At 44.8% G+C, this 14,857-nt stretch overlaps 1 protein-coding gene across 2 annotated transcripts in view; it reads left to right on the forward strand.

Moving 5' to 3' along the window:
- NUP133 (nucleoporin 133) overlaps nucleotides 1-14,857 on the forward strand; it is a 584,654-nt gene that overhangs the window by 349,868 nt on the left and 219,929 nt on the right. For both annotated transcript variants that reach the window (XM_075339754.1, XM_075339755.1), the window contains exon 11: nucleotides 14,057-14,214. In XM_075339754.1, coding sequence (XP_075195869.1) covers nucleotides 14,057-14,214 — 158 coding nt within the window. The remainder of the gene's footprint in view (nucleotides 1-14,056; nucleotides 14,215-14,857) is intronic.

Here is a 14,857-nt window from a genome sequence, read left to right on the forward strand (position 1 = left end):
ACAGAGATACATATGAAGTTCTGAGGAGGGATCCATCAAGAGACTATGGTGACAACCAACACCAGAGGCGTATCCTTGACAGAGCCAGAACTGTCGGCTTGCTCTCTAAGAATGAGTTTGATTTTATGATGCCAAAACATCCCATCATAGCCAAATTTAAAGGCCCTGCCTTAGATATATAAAGTGTTGACCCCCTTGAAGGGTCGACCCATAGTGTCCGGGATCGGAGACCTCTGTCAAACAGCAGCATCTATGTGGATCAGATACTCAGACTTTTTGTTATTGCCCTCCCCTCTTTTGTGAGAGATACTACCGACCTTTTAAATAGGATCGAGGTAACCAGGTATTCTCCTAGCCTCAATCGACATCGAAACTTTGTACAGTAGCATCAGGGATGACATTGGACTAAGAGCAGTGGAATTTTTTCTCAACACTCGAGGTGTCCATCTGACTCCACATAATCAGTTCATCCTCGAACTCTTGGATTTCATCCTTCAAAGCAATCTTTTCTTTTTCATGAGCGATTCTACCACCAGCTCAGGGGCACGGCAAGGGGGAGCCCCTGTGCTCCCTCCTATGCCAACTTGCTCCGGGGCTGCTGGGAGGACCAGGTCAGGGACGTCGTCTGGGCCCCCCACATTGTCTTCTGTGGGAGATATATTCACAACATCCTCGTCCTTTGGTCGGGTGATAAGATTTCTTTTGAGAGATTTGTAGAAGCTCTAAACATCAATATCGGTTTGCCCTTTACCTCTGAATTTAGGGGGGGAATGTATTAATTTTATTGATGTTACAATTCGGAAAATGGAGAATGGTACATTGACGAGTACTATCTATAGAAAACCGACTGCAACAAATAATGTCCTTCGTTGGGAAAGCTCCCATCCTGTACCCCTTAAACGTGGTTTCCCCAAAGGACAATATCTGAGGTTACGGAGAAATTGCTCCTCCCTTGCTGATTTTGACAGACAGGCCTCAAATTTAAAAATGAGGTTTGCATATAGGGGATATCCGAAAGATGATATTGATCATGCTTTTCCAGCATGCTAGGAGAGAAAATAGAGCTTCTCTTCTCGTTACAAAACAGGGGAATGACCCAGAGCCATTTACTCGTCTCTTTGGAACCTTCGACGACCAGTACGATAGTCATGAGAAAACTTCAGAGACACTGGGGGATCCTCAAGGCCGACCCCGACATTTCTAAGTTTATTACACAAAAACCATCAGTGACTTTTAGGCGGGGGAGGTTTATTAAGAACTCAGTGGTATGGAGTCATCTAACTAAACCTCGAGTGTCGACCTGGCTTGACAATAGGACTAATGGTACTTTTAGGTGCGGCAAATGTAGCTTCTGTGGGTGGGTTACACCTTCAAAATCTTTTACAAGTAGCGCTAACCATCAAGTCTTCCAAAATAGACAATTTACTAATTGCCGCCCACTGGGGGTGATGTATCTGTGTACGTGCCTGTGTCCCCTCGATTAAGTCGGCAAGACTAAACGCAAATTTCGGGTCCGTTTTAGCCAGCACCTGGGGGACATCATGCACAAACCTGATACACCACTCGCACGTCACATCAACCAGGTCCATGGAGGGAATCTGGATTCCCTGACTTTTAGAACAATTGAAACCGTCTCTGTCACCCAGACAAGGTGACTGGAATAAAAAGATCCTCCAATGTGAGACGAGGTAGATATAGATCATTAATTCACTGACCCTGGTGGGTATTAATGAATGCCTTGGTTTTACCAGCTTTATTTAAAATATTCACTATTTTTCCATAAGGCCTCTAGCGCACCGTATAAACTTGTTGTAGTCGCGGTTTTGTTTATTTTTGCCATAATTTGGCTTTCTTATATATTTTTGTTACCTATTATTCAGAATACTACTACCTGTTTTGCCTAGTTAATATTTGTATTGGTTTCTATATACGTTATAATTCTATTGATATCCTATACATATTTCCCTAATTTGGCTCTTTTGATTTCCAAGATACATGTATATTGCTTGCATGTTTTTTTATCTCTAAACGGGCACTGTTCAGCTGATTTCTATCCAGAAGCTCCACCGCTTATAGTGTGGAGCGCATTTGCTCCTGGCGCTTTGATGAAGTACTTACCGTGCTCGTTACTGTGTGGCGTTGGTGGAACGCATTTGCGTTCCATCTATGTATCGATAACTTACTTATATTTATGAGATCCTGCTCTCCATACCCCTTCTGTGATGATGCACTTCCGGTATACACTTTACAGCGTATTTGCGTTCCAGGTACACACGGTGTAGGAATACTTCCGGTTAGCGTTATTAATTTTTTGTGTACAGTTTCCATTATATACTTTCCAGACTTCAATTGAATTCCTTACCTATCCTCTGTCCTTTACTGTGGATGTTGTTATATATTGGACGCTGGATTTACTGGTAATTTGTGCACTTCCGGGTTATGAGGCATGCCCCTACCTGATATAAGAGCTGACACTTGCTAGGGCAATTCAGGTTTTGGTACCCCAGGAAGGCTCCTGCATTGGCTGTTTACCCCCTGGTTTTGTCCTCTGATGAACCCCTGGCATCTTTGGGAGGAAACGTGTCGGGAATGCGTCTTTGGACATTTTCAGATAAGTAATCTAATTGGTGTCTCCATCTTATCCTGATGGAGGTTAATATCTATTGTATTGGTGTTTGTTATGGCCTGTGCAGGGCTTTGTAGAGTCATTTAGGGTCTCCCGTCGGTGAATGGGGGCGACATAACCCTAGGGCGTCATACCCTCCATTGCTAGGTAGGGAGAGTTTGAGTCGGGCTTTGATAGGGCTAGCTTACTCCCTTCTCCCACCTAGCACTTATTATACACCCTGCATATACCATTTTTGTTAGTTATTGTGGTTTTTGTGGTCTTTGACCTTTTAATGTTATTTTTTTATCGGTTTTTTTTTTCCAAACAATTTTTGATTTTACAAATTCTACTCAATATCGTATCAAAAGTATTATGATTTACGAAAGACAATAATTCAACTGTCAATATGTACCAAAGAAAAGGGTAGAACCCCCCTCTCTCTCAAATCACATTTCAGATTACATTGACATATAATATATCAGAGTTAGAAAATCCGAACTTAACATACATGAAACAAACCCTTGAGCCCCTGTGCCATTCTTTAATATTTCTAATGTCGATGCCGTACCTTGATGATGCCATTCCATCTCACCTTTATCCTTCACCTGGGTCCCCGCTAAGTAATCCTCAACTTTCCCAAGCTATCCTGGATTTCATTTAGAAGGTACAACTCCGTATGCCTGAAAGGTGTCACTAAATGGTTTATGTCTTTTTGTTTGAAATAAACTTCTATAAAAGCTTTCCACCTCCCAAAAAACTAGGTTGTCATATTATCCTTGTCCCTTTCTGCTTCTAATTTCTCCAGCCTCAAAAGATTATGCAGTTCACCGATGACTTCCCCAGTGGATGGAGCCTCCTCCTGTATCCAGTGCCTTAGGATGCACCTTTTAGCTATCATGGCTATGTCATGTATGATTGCAAATGCCTTTTTGTCCTGAGTGCTCAGTCCCCCTCTGACTCCACCCTCAAAAAAGTGGAAAATCCACACCATTAACTCTTGTTTGCAGGAAATTCTCCATGTTGTCTGAACTAATGCTCTGACTTGATTCCAAAACCTCTTTATTGTCCTGCATTCCCACAAACCATGCAGCATGTCTGTTTTTTTCTTTGTGGCACTTAGGACACCGTGCCTCTCTGCCCGGTATGTTGAAGCCCAAAACAGCCCTGTGTAATATCCTAAATTGGGTGTCTCTCCAGCTCTCGTTGGTGACCTGTTAACTCATCTGAACCCATCCTTTCAGTATGACCTCCACCACTTCTTGCCCTTTTCAGTTGTTTTTCCCATGCTAGAAGTGTACGACTATCTTCCCTGGATATTAGCACACCTCTAAATGTTCGGTATATTCGAGAAACCTTTACATTTGCTACACTACATCCCATAAGCTCGTCAATCATACTCTTGTTCAGTTCCCTTCCAATCTCACCAAGCTCTCTCATTATTCCATGCTTCAATTGTTCGTACTGAATGATGTGGAAGCCGTTGAGGTTGTATTTATCAAGCACTTCCCGACCTGTCAGCCACCTTCTCTCTCCCACATTCATAACATCTATCATTCTCCTAATGCCCTTCTCTTTCCATCTGAGGAATAGTTTATTCTCTCGTCCCTGGGGGAAGTTTGGTGATGCCCAAGGATTTAGGTATTTTGATACCTTCCATGAAAGTCCCAATTTCCGTCTAACCAATCTCCAGGCCAACATGGTGTCTCTGAGTGCGACCGAGTTTCTTAATGACCTTCAACCTTGGACAGTGGGGAGTGTAGAATGGACGTCAGGTCCCATGGTTCCACATACTTGAGTTCCGTTCCATAATCTGAGTGCCTGCTCGTTCCTCTCAGCCAGTCAATCACGTGTCTCATGATGCACACAATATTATGCCCTCTGACATCCGGGAAATTTATCCCTCCCTCCTCCACTGACTTCATCAGCGTGCGCAGCTTTATTTTGGGTTTCCTTCCCCTCCAAACAAAATCTGCATACGCTGAATTGAGTCTGTTGACGTCCTTTAGTGTTATCAATAGAGGGATCGTTTGGAAGGGGTACAGCAGCTTAGGAAAGCTCATCATTTTTATAAGGTGGCATCTTGCCAATAATGGCAGGGGTAGTCCCTTCCAGCCCTTCAATTGATTAATGATTTTTCTGATCAGTGGACCATAATTCAATTTATAAATTGATTCCACCGTCCTCCCTATATACACTCCCAGGTATTTTACTGATGATTGCGCTATAGGGATCCCATTTACATGACCCTCGCTTGGGTTTCCCCCAGTTGGCCCTTGACCTCCGCTCAGAAATAAGAGCTCGCATTTCTTTTTGTTTAACTTAAAGCCTGAAAAGGCACCAAATTTTTCAATCATGTCAAGTGTCCAGGGCAGGTCCGCACCAGGGTCCCCCATATATAAAATCACGTCATCGGCGAAAAGCGCTAACTTCATCTCTACTCCCCTTATGTTGATCCCTTTGAAACTATTGTGCCCCTGCAGCATTCTTGATAGGGGTTCAATTGCCAAGTTAAATAGTAAGGGGGATAGCGGGCATCCCTGTCTCGTCCCTTTCATCAGGGGGAACACGTCAGACAAAAAGCCCGGGGTGTGAATACTTACTCGCGTGTTGGCATATAAACTGTTAATGTAGAGTCTCATCCTACCTAAGATCCCTGCGGCCTCCATCACCTTGTCCAACCAGCTCCAGTTAACATTATCGAACGCTTTCTCAGCGTCGAGTGTGACTAATGCAGGACTTGCCCTGCCTCCGTACGCCCCAATCTAACTGCATCAACCACTAAAATCGTCTTCCTAATGTTGGTCACTGCACTTCTCCCTTTTATAAACCCTACCTGGTGTTCTGAAATTGGCCACAGTCTTACCTAGGTTAATCTATCAGCCATCATTTTAGACATTATTTTTAAGTCCTGGTTGATGAGCGAAATGGGTCTATAGCTCGAGGGGTCGTCCAGGTCTTTGGTTCCCTTGGGTATTAATTTAATGTATGCTATATTGGCATTTTTAGGGATTTCTGTTCTTCCCAGAATCGCATTAAAGACTGAAGTTAAATCCGGTGAGATCTGATCTTTGAGGGCTTTATAGAATTCGCTATTGAAACCATCGGGCCCTGGTGTTTTGTTAGTACTAAGTTCCCCAATTGTTTTTGAAACCTCCTCCTCTGTAATGTCTGCGTTTAAGGCTTCCAGTTCCTCCTCTGTTAAGCTAGGTAATTGGGCTTGTCGTAACCACTCCGACTCGTCAGTCATGTTGTTATGTCCTGGCCCGTACAACTTTCTGTAATATTCTCCCAGCACCTTATTAATTTCCTTGGGATCCGAAGTCACCCTCCCACCTTTTGTTTTCAATGTAGAGATTACCGTCATTTTTCTGGTACCCCTTGCTAAATTTGCCAACATCCGCCCCGCCTTATTACCAAATCTATGAAGATCCGCCTCTTTATGTGACCAAAATAGTTGTTCCTTTTTTTTTGCCCACTCGTCAAAATCTCTCTTGGCTGCCAACCACCTGTCTTTTGCCATGCTAGACCTGTCTGCCAGATAATTAGTATACGCTAGTCGCACTTCCTCGCTGTGGAAGTTGTAGTTCACATTCGTCTTCCGTTTGACCATGGCCGCATACCCCACCAAGCGCCCTCTCAAGACCGCTTTCGCAGTTTCCCAAAATAATACCGGGGTCACCCTGTGGTCCTTGTTATCCTCTGAGAACTCCTCCCACCATTCTTTTTTTATCTTGTGAAAATTGTCCTGTCTAAGGAGAAACGACGGGAATCTCCAAATAATGTCTGATCCTCTCTTGAATTTCTCTCTAAGGTCCACTCTCACCGGGCTATGATCTGAGATCACCATACTCTCAATCGTGCAGTTTTGCACACCACTCATAAGTTCCATAGACAACCAAATCTGGTCTATACGAGACCAACTGTTGTGCGGGTAAGAGAAGTGCGTATACTCTCTATCATGTGGGTGATTTAGTCTCCAGATGTCTTTTAAGCCTACATCCTCCAGTGAGACATCTCTGTGGACTGAATCTTTTATCCCCGGATCCTGACTCACCCTCTCCCTTGCTTCTATGCTCTGCCGAGTCTGGCACTGCATTGAAGTCCCCCGCCACTATGATGTTAGGTTCCTTGTCTGAGAGGATTATGGCTTTTATGGTGTAATGAAACTGGTTCTGCTTCGAGTTTGGACCATAGATATTATATATGCTTAGTGTTCCCGCTGGGCTATTGATTATTAAATGTTGCCATCTTCCCTGGTCATCCGCTTCCTGAGCCACTACTTCATGTCTAAGCTGTTTATTTATCAAAATCATTGTGCCCGCCTTCCTTCCTTGTGCCGCTGCCCCATATACTGAACCCACCAAATATTTTTTCATGGGAAAGAAATCTTCCCTCCCTAAGTGGGTTTCTTGTAGTAGAGCAATATCTGTTTTTAATCTTTTCAAATGTCTTAGTATCATTGCTCGTTTGTTCGGTGATCTTAGGCCCTTAACATTCCACGTTGTTAGTTGCACCATGTTGTATAGATAATTTGCTCTTGTCAATACCGCCCTTCAGGTCCCCGACTGTAGGAGAGACACGACTATCATCATTGCCTTCACATGTGATTCCGCCAGACTGGCATTTCTTTTCCCCAACTTGTATGTAAACTCTTAAACAACATATGTAAAATATAAATCCTACAACAATAGAACAAGTTATCCCTTTGAAGGGACTTTAGGCACTGTTTGCCATGCTAGTGACTTCCCTTCTTCCTGGCCAAAATATGAATCTCCCTAGTCATCCCCCTGATAAACAAGTTCTATGCTCTATCCCCCGAGTAAAACACAACGGCCTTAAGTATTATGCAAGGATTAAAACATTATGTTATAAGTAGTAGGACCTTAAAGAGAGTTCATCTACTGGATTAGTCCTGGTTTTGTGGGACCTTCCTGCCAACCTGGTCGGATCCGCTGTATTTGAATCTGTAAAGCAAACCACAGAGAGAGAAGAAGAGAGAGAAGAGCAGAGAGAGAGAGAGAACACAGCAGAGAAGCGAGAGAGAGAGAAAGAGAGCAGAGAAAGGAAGAGAGAGACGAAGAGCATAGCCGAGAAGAGGGAAAGAGAAGGAGAGCAGGGAAGAGCAGAAAAGAGAGAGAGAGAAGAGAAACATCGAGGAGAGAAGAGCGAAGAGAGAACACAGAAGAGAGAAGGTAGAGGAGAGAAGGGAGAAGAAGAGGAAGAAGAAAAAGGGGGGGCTTCTCTTCCCCCCCCCTCCCCTCACCACCGAGAGTAGGTAACTCGATTAGTTCCCCCTCTGTCCCCTTCACGCTGGCTCGTCCCTCTCGGCTTGGCCACCTTCTTTAATCAAGGGGAGCAGATAAGGACCAGTAGAGGTCAATTCAAGAGTCATCATGTGTCTCGGTGGCTCTCAGGAACGCTGCTCCCTAGAGCCCATCCCAGGGCTAGGCTGTTGGACTGGGCTGCGACTCCCTTCTCTGCTGGTCTCGAGTTGTTTGCCTGCCGTGTTGACCACCCTCTCCTCCCGAGCCTGTAGGGGAACCTTTTCTGTAGTTTCCTCCTCCATTAGATCTCCTCTCCTGTCCCTCCATCTGGCTCCCGTTATGTTCTGACATGAGGATATTTTCCGCTTCCTTGTGGTCTTTGTAGTATGAGAACGAACCATTGGAGTTCCTGACCTTTAATATTGCCGGGTAGAGTAGTTGGCATTTTACTCTTTTGTTGTACAGAAATGTGCACGGTTTGCTGAATTCCTTCCTCCGTTTAGATACATCAACAGAGTAGTCTCCAAAGATCAACAGTCTATTTCCTTGGTATTGTAAAGGCCGTTTTCGTTCTCTAAAAGCTTTCAGAATTTCTTCTTTGTGCTTGTAGTCGAGGTATTTGACTATCACCTGTCTGGCTCTTGGCAGGGGTTTATTGCTTGAATTTTGTCCTTCTCCTTTGTTTGCCTCTTGCTGTCTCAATGGTCCCACTCTGTGGGCCCTTTCCACTCTAAATTTCGCTTTTATACCCAACGCCTGTGGTAGTTCCGCCTCACAAATGCTGTCTAGCTGTCCCAGTGTTACCGATTCTGGCAGCCCCACAATGTGAAGATTGTTTCGTCTTGACCTGTTTTCTAGGTCCTCTGCCTTGTCTTTCAGGTATTCATTAGATTTTACAAGAGTTGCTATCTGTTCTTGCATGGTCAAGATTGCCTCCTCAGAACTAGAGATTCTCTCTGTTTCTGTAAGTCTATTTGAATGTTCAGTCAATTGTTTCTGCATGGCGGCTAGTGAAGTTTGTACGGCTGCCTCAATTTATTTCTTTAGACGGATGAGATGCCACTTCTATTGCCAATTTTTTATAATCCACATGGAACTCTTGTAATTGCTTATTTTGGCCAGCAGGTGGTGCTGTTTTCTTAGATCTTCTTGAGCCTCTGCCTCCCTCTGGTGTCTTATAGAATTGAGATGGCAGTGGATCTTGCTGCTTTTTGCCTCCTTTACAAGGGGTGCCAGAGATTGAGCTCCTCCTGTGGCGAGGTTGTCCCCCTCTGTTCTCTCTGCTTCGCTGGTTTACATTTTCCTCCAGCCCTCCTGTTCCTCCATATCCCCCCTCCATATCGCCAGCGTCTTCCTCTCTCATCTCTCCCCCCACATCCCCCTCATCCTCCCACTCTGAACTGCCCTCCTCTGACCCCTGCATCCACCTGTCTCCAGCTCCGCATTCCTCTGACTCCTCAGCTGTGTCCTCCGTTACTCTCCCGCTCCGACACAGCTCCATCGCGTCTCTCCCCTGCTCCTCTGGCTCCACCCCCGGCAGACTCGCCGGCGCCATATTCACCTCCTCCACTCCTCTCGTGTCTGCAGCGTCGCCGCCTCTCCCGGGCCCCTCACCGCCGCTGGCGCTCTGCAGCAGGTACCGGTCCATTGCTGCCGACCTCCGCTTCCCAGCTGGGTCACTCTCGTCCCGATCTCTGGTGCGGGGGGGGCTTCTGTCAGACTGTTTTTTCCAGGCGGTGGCAGGAGCTTCTCCTCTATGCCTCCACCTCAGCCAGGACCGCATCCGTAAGTTCGTTATTTTTTAAGGGTAAGTTCACACAGTGTGTTTTTCGCGGCATTTTTGCGCAGTTTTCGGGTGCGTTTTTGCTCAGAAAACTGCATGACTTTGCTTCTCCAGCAAAGTCTGAGTTTTCATTTTTGCTGTCTGCACACAGCGTTTTTTTTCAGCTGCGTTTTTGTGGTGCCACAAAAACGCAGCATGTCAATTATTCCCGCGTTTTTCACTGCGCTTTTCATCCATTGAGTGCAATGGGATGTTAAAAGACGCAATGAGAAACGCAAATAGCTGCATTTTGGTGCGTTTCGAAGACCAAAAACGCAGCTATAAACGCAGGAGGTGGGTAGTAAAGTGACATGTACAGGAAGAGGATTCCTTCTGTCAGTAAATACAGAAGCGTGAATCCTCCCGGTACAGTCACCGCCGCTTCCACCTCCGGTCCTGTGCATGTATGCTACCGTGCAGCGCCATGTTCGGGCGGGAGGTGGAAGCGGCTGCGAAAACAAAAGTGAACAGTAGAAAAAAAAAAATCATACTCACCTGTCTGCAGACTCCCGGTGCCATGCCCGCTCCCAGCTGCTCTCTCCCGGTATCGCCGCTCCAGCTGTGTGCAGACGGCCGGGACACCTCCGATGGATGCAGGACCTGGCGATGGATCACCTGATGCAGTCACCTGACGCATCAGCTGATTGTAAGTATCGCGGTGACGCAGGCGCCCGGCCGGTTTAACCTATCAGCGGATGCGTCAGGAGATTTCATCCCTGATTACCGGCAGCTCCTGCAGCGATCGGACAGGATCAGACTCCCGCCCCATCGCTCCAGGAGCTGCCGGTAATCCGCACATAAGTGAGTATTTTTTTTTTTTTTTTGCACCGATGCATCAGCTGATTGTATAAACTGCTTTTATACAATCAGCTGATGTGTGATGTGCTTCAGCCCCTAGAACCTGACACATCATCTGATCGCTTTGCCTTTCTAGCAAACCGATCAGATGATATTGGATCCGTATTGGACGGCGCGGGACCCTTGACCCAGGATTACTGCGCAGGGGGGTTCTTTATTTCAATAAAGATGGAGTCACTAATTGTGTTGTTTTATTTCTAATAAAAATATTTTTCTGTGTTGTGGGGGTTTTTTTATCTTTACTAGAAATTCATGGTGGCCATGTCTAATATTGACGTGACACCATGAATTTCGGGCTTAGGGCCAGCTGATAATATACAGCTAGCCCTAACCCCATTATTACCCAGCAAGCCACCCGGCATCAGGGCAGCTGGAAGAGTTGAATACAGCGCCAGAAGATGGCGCTTCTATGAAAGCGCCATTTTCTGGAGTTGCTGCGGGACTGCAATTCACAGCGGGGGTGCCCAGAAAGCATGGGCACCCTGCACTGTGGATTCCAATCTCCAGCTGCCTAGTTGTACCCGGCTGGACTCAAAAATTGGGCGAAGCCCACGTCGTTTTCTTTTTTTAAATGATTTCATGAAATTCATGAAATAATTAAAAAAAAAAAAAGGGCTTCTCTATATTTTTGGTTCCCAGCTGGGTACAAATAGGCAGCTGGGGTTGGGGGCAGCCTGTACCTGCCTGCTGTACCCGGCTAGCATACAAAAATATGGCGAAGCCCACGTCATTTTTTTGGGGGGCAAAAAACTCCTGCATTCAGTCCTGGATGGAGGATGCTGAGCCTTGTAGTTCTGCAGCTGCTGTCTGCTCTCCTGCATACACTATTGGATGGAGTATGCTGAGCCTTGTAGTTCTGCTGCCTCTGCCTCCAGCATACAGTCCTGTATGGAGCATGCTGAGCCTTGTAGTTCTGCAGCTGTCTGCTCTATTGCATACACTAGTGGAGAATGAAGAACATATTGAAGAAGGAAATGACGTCAGACCTTTTTTTTTTTTTTTCAACAATCTTTAATGGCATTGTTCACTGATAAAAAACGCATAAAGACGCAGTGAGCAAAAACGCAGCAAAAAAACGCACCAAATCGCGGCAAAACGCGTGCGTTTTTTGCCGCGTTTTTTTGATGCGGGTGCGTTTTTGTGCGTTTTTTGCCGCAAAAAACGCACAAAAATGCAGCATCAAAAAAATGCAGTGTGTGAACCTAGCCTAACGGGGATTTTTTCTATGGTTTCCTAATTAATACCCCTACTTTACCAGCTGTTTCCTGGTCTATATATTCATCACACTGACACCATTTTCTTTTTTTATTTTTTTTTTAATAAAAAGTTTTCAAAAAGATATATATATATATATATATATATATATATATATATATATATATATATATATATATAAAATAGTATAAATTAAACCTGCAAACTGTCCTCCAAAAAACAAGGCCTGATAGGTCTCTTTCAGAAAAAAGTAAAATCTCTCAGAATACAGCAATGCAAATACATTTTTTTAATATAAATATTGATTTTAGTGTGTAAAAGTAGTACCGCATAATAAAAGCAATGATAAGTATAATACCTCTTTAACCGTACTGACCTGAAGAATAAATTGGTCTTATCACCTTACTGTGAACTGTGAAAGAAATAAAAACTATACATGAATTGTTGGTTTTTATTCACTGTGTATGAAAGTGTGAATAAAAAGCGATGAAAAAAAGTTACCGTATTTTTCGCTTTATAAGATGCACTTTTGTTCCCCCAAATTTTGGGGGAAAGTAGGGGGTGCGTCTTATAATCCGAATATACGGGGGGGGGGTATATATATTTTAAATATATATACTGCAGGGTCCGCTCTGGAGCGGTTCTGGGGGCTGGTGAAGCTGCGGGAGGGAGCCTTTGATCTCCTGCTCCCGCTCATATAATATGCACAGCCACTGTCCATCACTATGGTGCTGAAACCGCACCGCGGCGATGGGCTGGGGGAGCGGCGCATATTATATGTGCCCGTACTCGCCTTTGATGTCACATGCCTCCCCTGTGTTAGATATTGACCCCATGCTGCTGCAGATAGTAAAATAAAACACACTTTACTCACCTCTTCCAGCGCTAATCTCCGGTGTCTCTGCTGCTGTCTGTGACCAGGCACGCAGAGATGATATCACTCTGCTGTGCCGATCACATGACCGGCGCCGAGAACCAGGAAGTGGAGGAAGCCGGAGCTCACAAGCACAGAGGGAGACACGAGGAGGGACAGCGCTGAGAAGGTAAGGAAAGAGTGTTTTATTTTACTAAAAGCAGCAGCCTGGGGGCGATATCTAACACAGGGTGATGTGTGCCAGCCACAGGGGGCCGTGTGCAGCAATAGTGGGCCGTGTGCCAGCCACAGGGGGCCGTGTGCAGCAATAGTGGGCCGTGTGCCAGCCACAGGGGGCCGTGTGCAGCAATAGTGGGCCGTGTGCCAGCCACAGGGGGCCGTGTGCAGCAATAGTGGGCCATGTGCCAGCCACAGGGGGCCGTGTGCAGCAATAGTGGGCCGTGTGCCAGCCACAGGGGGCCGTGTACAGCAATAGGGGGCCGTGTGCCAGCCACAGGGTTGCTGTGTGCCAGCCACAGGGGGCCGTGTGCCAGCCATAGGGGACATGTGGCATCACTGGGGGACGTGTGCCAGCACAAGGGGGCTATATTCAATATAAGGTGGCCATATCCAGATTAAGGGGGCTAATTTTAGGATGGGGGGGCTATGAGGGACATATACCCTATATGATTTGTTAGACGGACACTGGCATTATAAGACGGACCCCATTTATTAAAAAATTCTCTATTTCTTCACCAAATTTGGGGGGGTGTCTTATAATCAGGTGCATCTTATAAAGCGAAAAATACAGTATATATCCAAAAATGGTGCCGAAAAAAATCTTTTAAAACAATAAAAAGCATACAACTCTATAAACCGAAAAATTAACATTTTAGCTCTTAGAATATAGAGACAAAAAGACCAATTTAAAATAAAAAGAATTTTTACTGTGTGATAGCAGCAAAACAAACAACAACCAAAACAATATGAATCTGATCGCTGTAATCACAGCAAAAGTGTTTGTCACTGTGAGGCGCATCCTAAAATGAACATGCTGCAGATTTGAAATTCACACCTTACTTTCATTTTTGTATTTTCCTGCTGAATTATTTTTTTTCCTTTTACCCGCACATGATGTGAATGGGATTTTGATGACCCCATTTACATGTATTGTACTATGAATTGCTGCAGAGACAGCACCACATATCCAGTTTTGAAAATTGCTCCCCAATCTGCAATTTGGCAGTGAAATTCGCACCTCAAATCCACAGTTTGTAAACTTTGCCTAATTGTCTACAGATAATGGCTTATTTTTGGGGTTGTGACTTATTGTTAAGCAAACATGTAAGAAGTGTTCAAGATGCTGTCTGCCCTAAGGCAAGCCGCTTTATCACTATTTCTCTTGTTCTTCAACATATTTTTATTACTATTTACAGGAGATGACATTATTGGAGCTGGTTCCTGTGAGGATCTGACAGTTTTTTTTACAAGAAAGAGTGGCCTTCTTGCAGTTGTTCCTCGTCAGAGTGTCTCTCTCTTGCCAGTAGATGTTGAAGATTCTCTGTCCTGCTCATTAGCTGGAGCCCGTAATCTGGTATGCTTTCTTGTGTTCTGTTCCTATTTCTGGACTAAAGCCGCCCGCCCCACACACATAATAAAGTAAGCTGAACCTGCAGGATCGGCCAACATTGTGTATAGTGGCCTCACAGATGATGATGGGGTAGATGATTTCAGTACTTAAGCTGCTGCCAAACCGTTTGGAAGTTGCTTTCTCCACTCTCCCCAATGACCGAGACAAGCGTTCATGCGTATGAATGGAGTCAGGAGAACTGAAAGCCGCATGAGTGCTTAGTTATCGTATCTGTATGGGCTGCTTGAGGCATTTAACAGCTTCTCAAGAGTTATGTCATCGTGATTATACTGGCATATGAGCGCATCCATAGCTTTGTGAGATGGAGGGGGTTTGCATACTCTGGCAAAATTGCATTATATATATGTTAGAGTTTATTTTCTCCGATTTTCCTTGTAATATTGAAATATTTGGGGCTAAGTTAGCAACATTTTAGTAAACAAAAATAACATTTTTGGTTTCACATCCCAATGTTATAAACTACTGTGAGGCACAAGCAAGTACTAAATGCTTACTATACTCCTATATGAATTTCCTTAGGTTCTATTACCGTGTTTTTCCAAAAATAAGACCTCCCCCAAAAATAAGCCCTAGCAGGGATTTTCAG

This window comes from Anomaloglossus baeobatrachus, chromosome 3 (assembly GCF_048569485.1).
Source record: "Anomaloglossus baeobatrachus isolate aAnoBae1 chromosome 3, aAnoBae1.hap1, whole genome shotgun sequence".
Lineage (NCBI taxonomy): Eukaryota > Metazoa > Chordata > Amphibia > Anura > Aromobatidae > Anomaloglossus > Anomaloglossus baeobatrachus.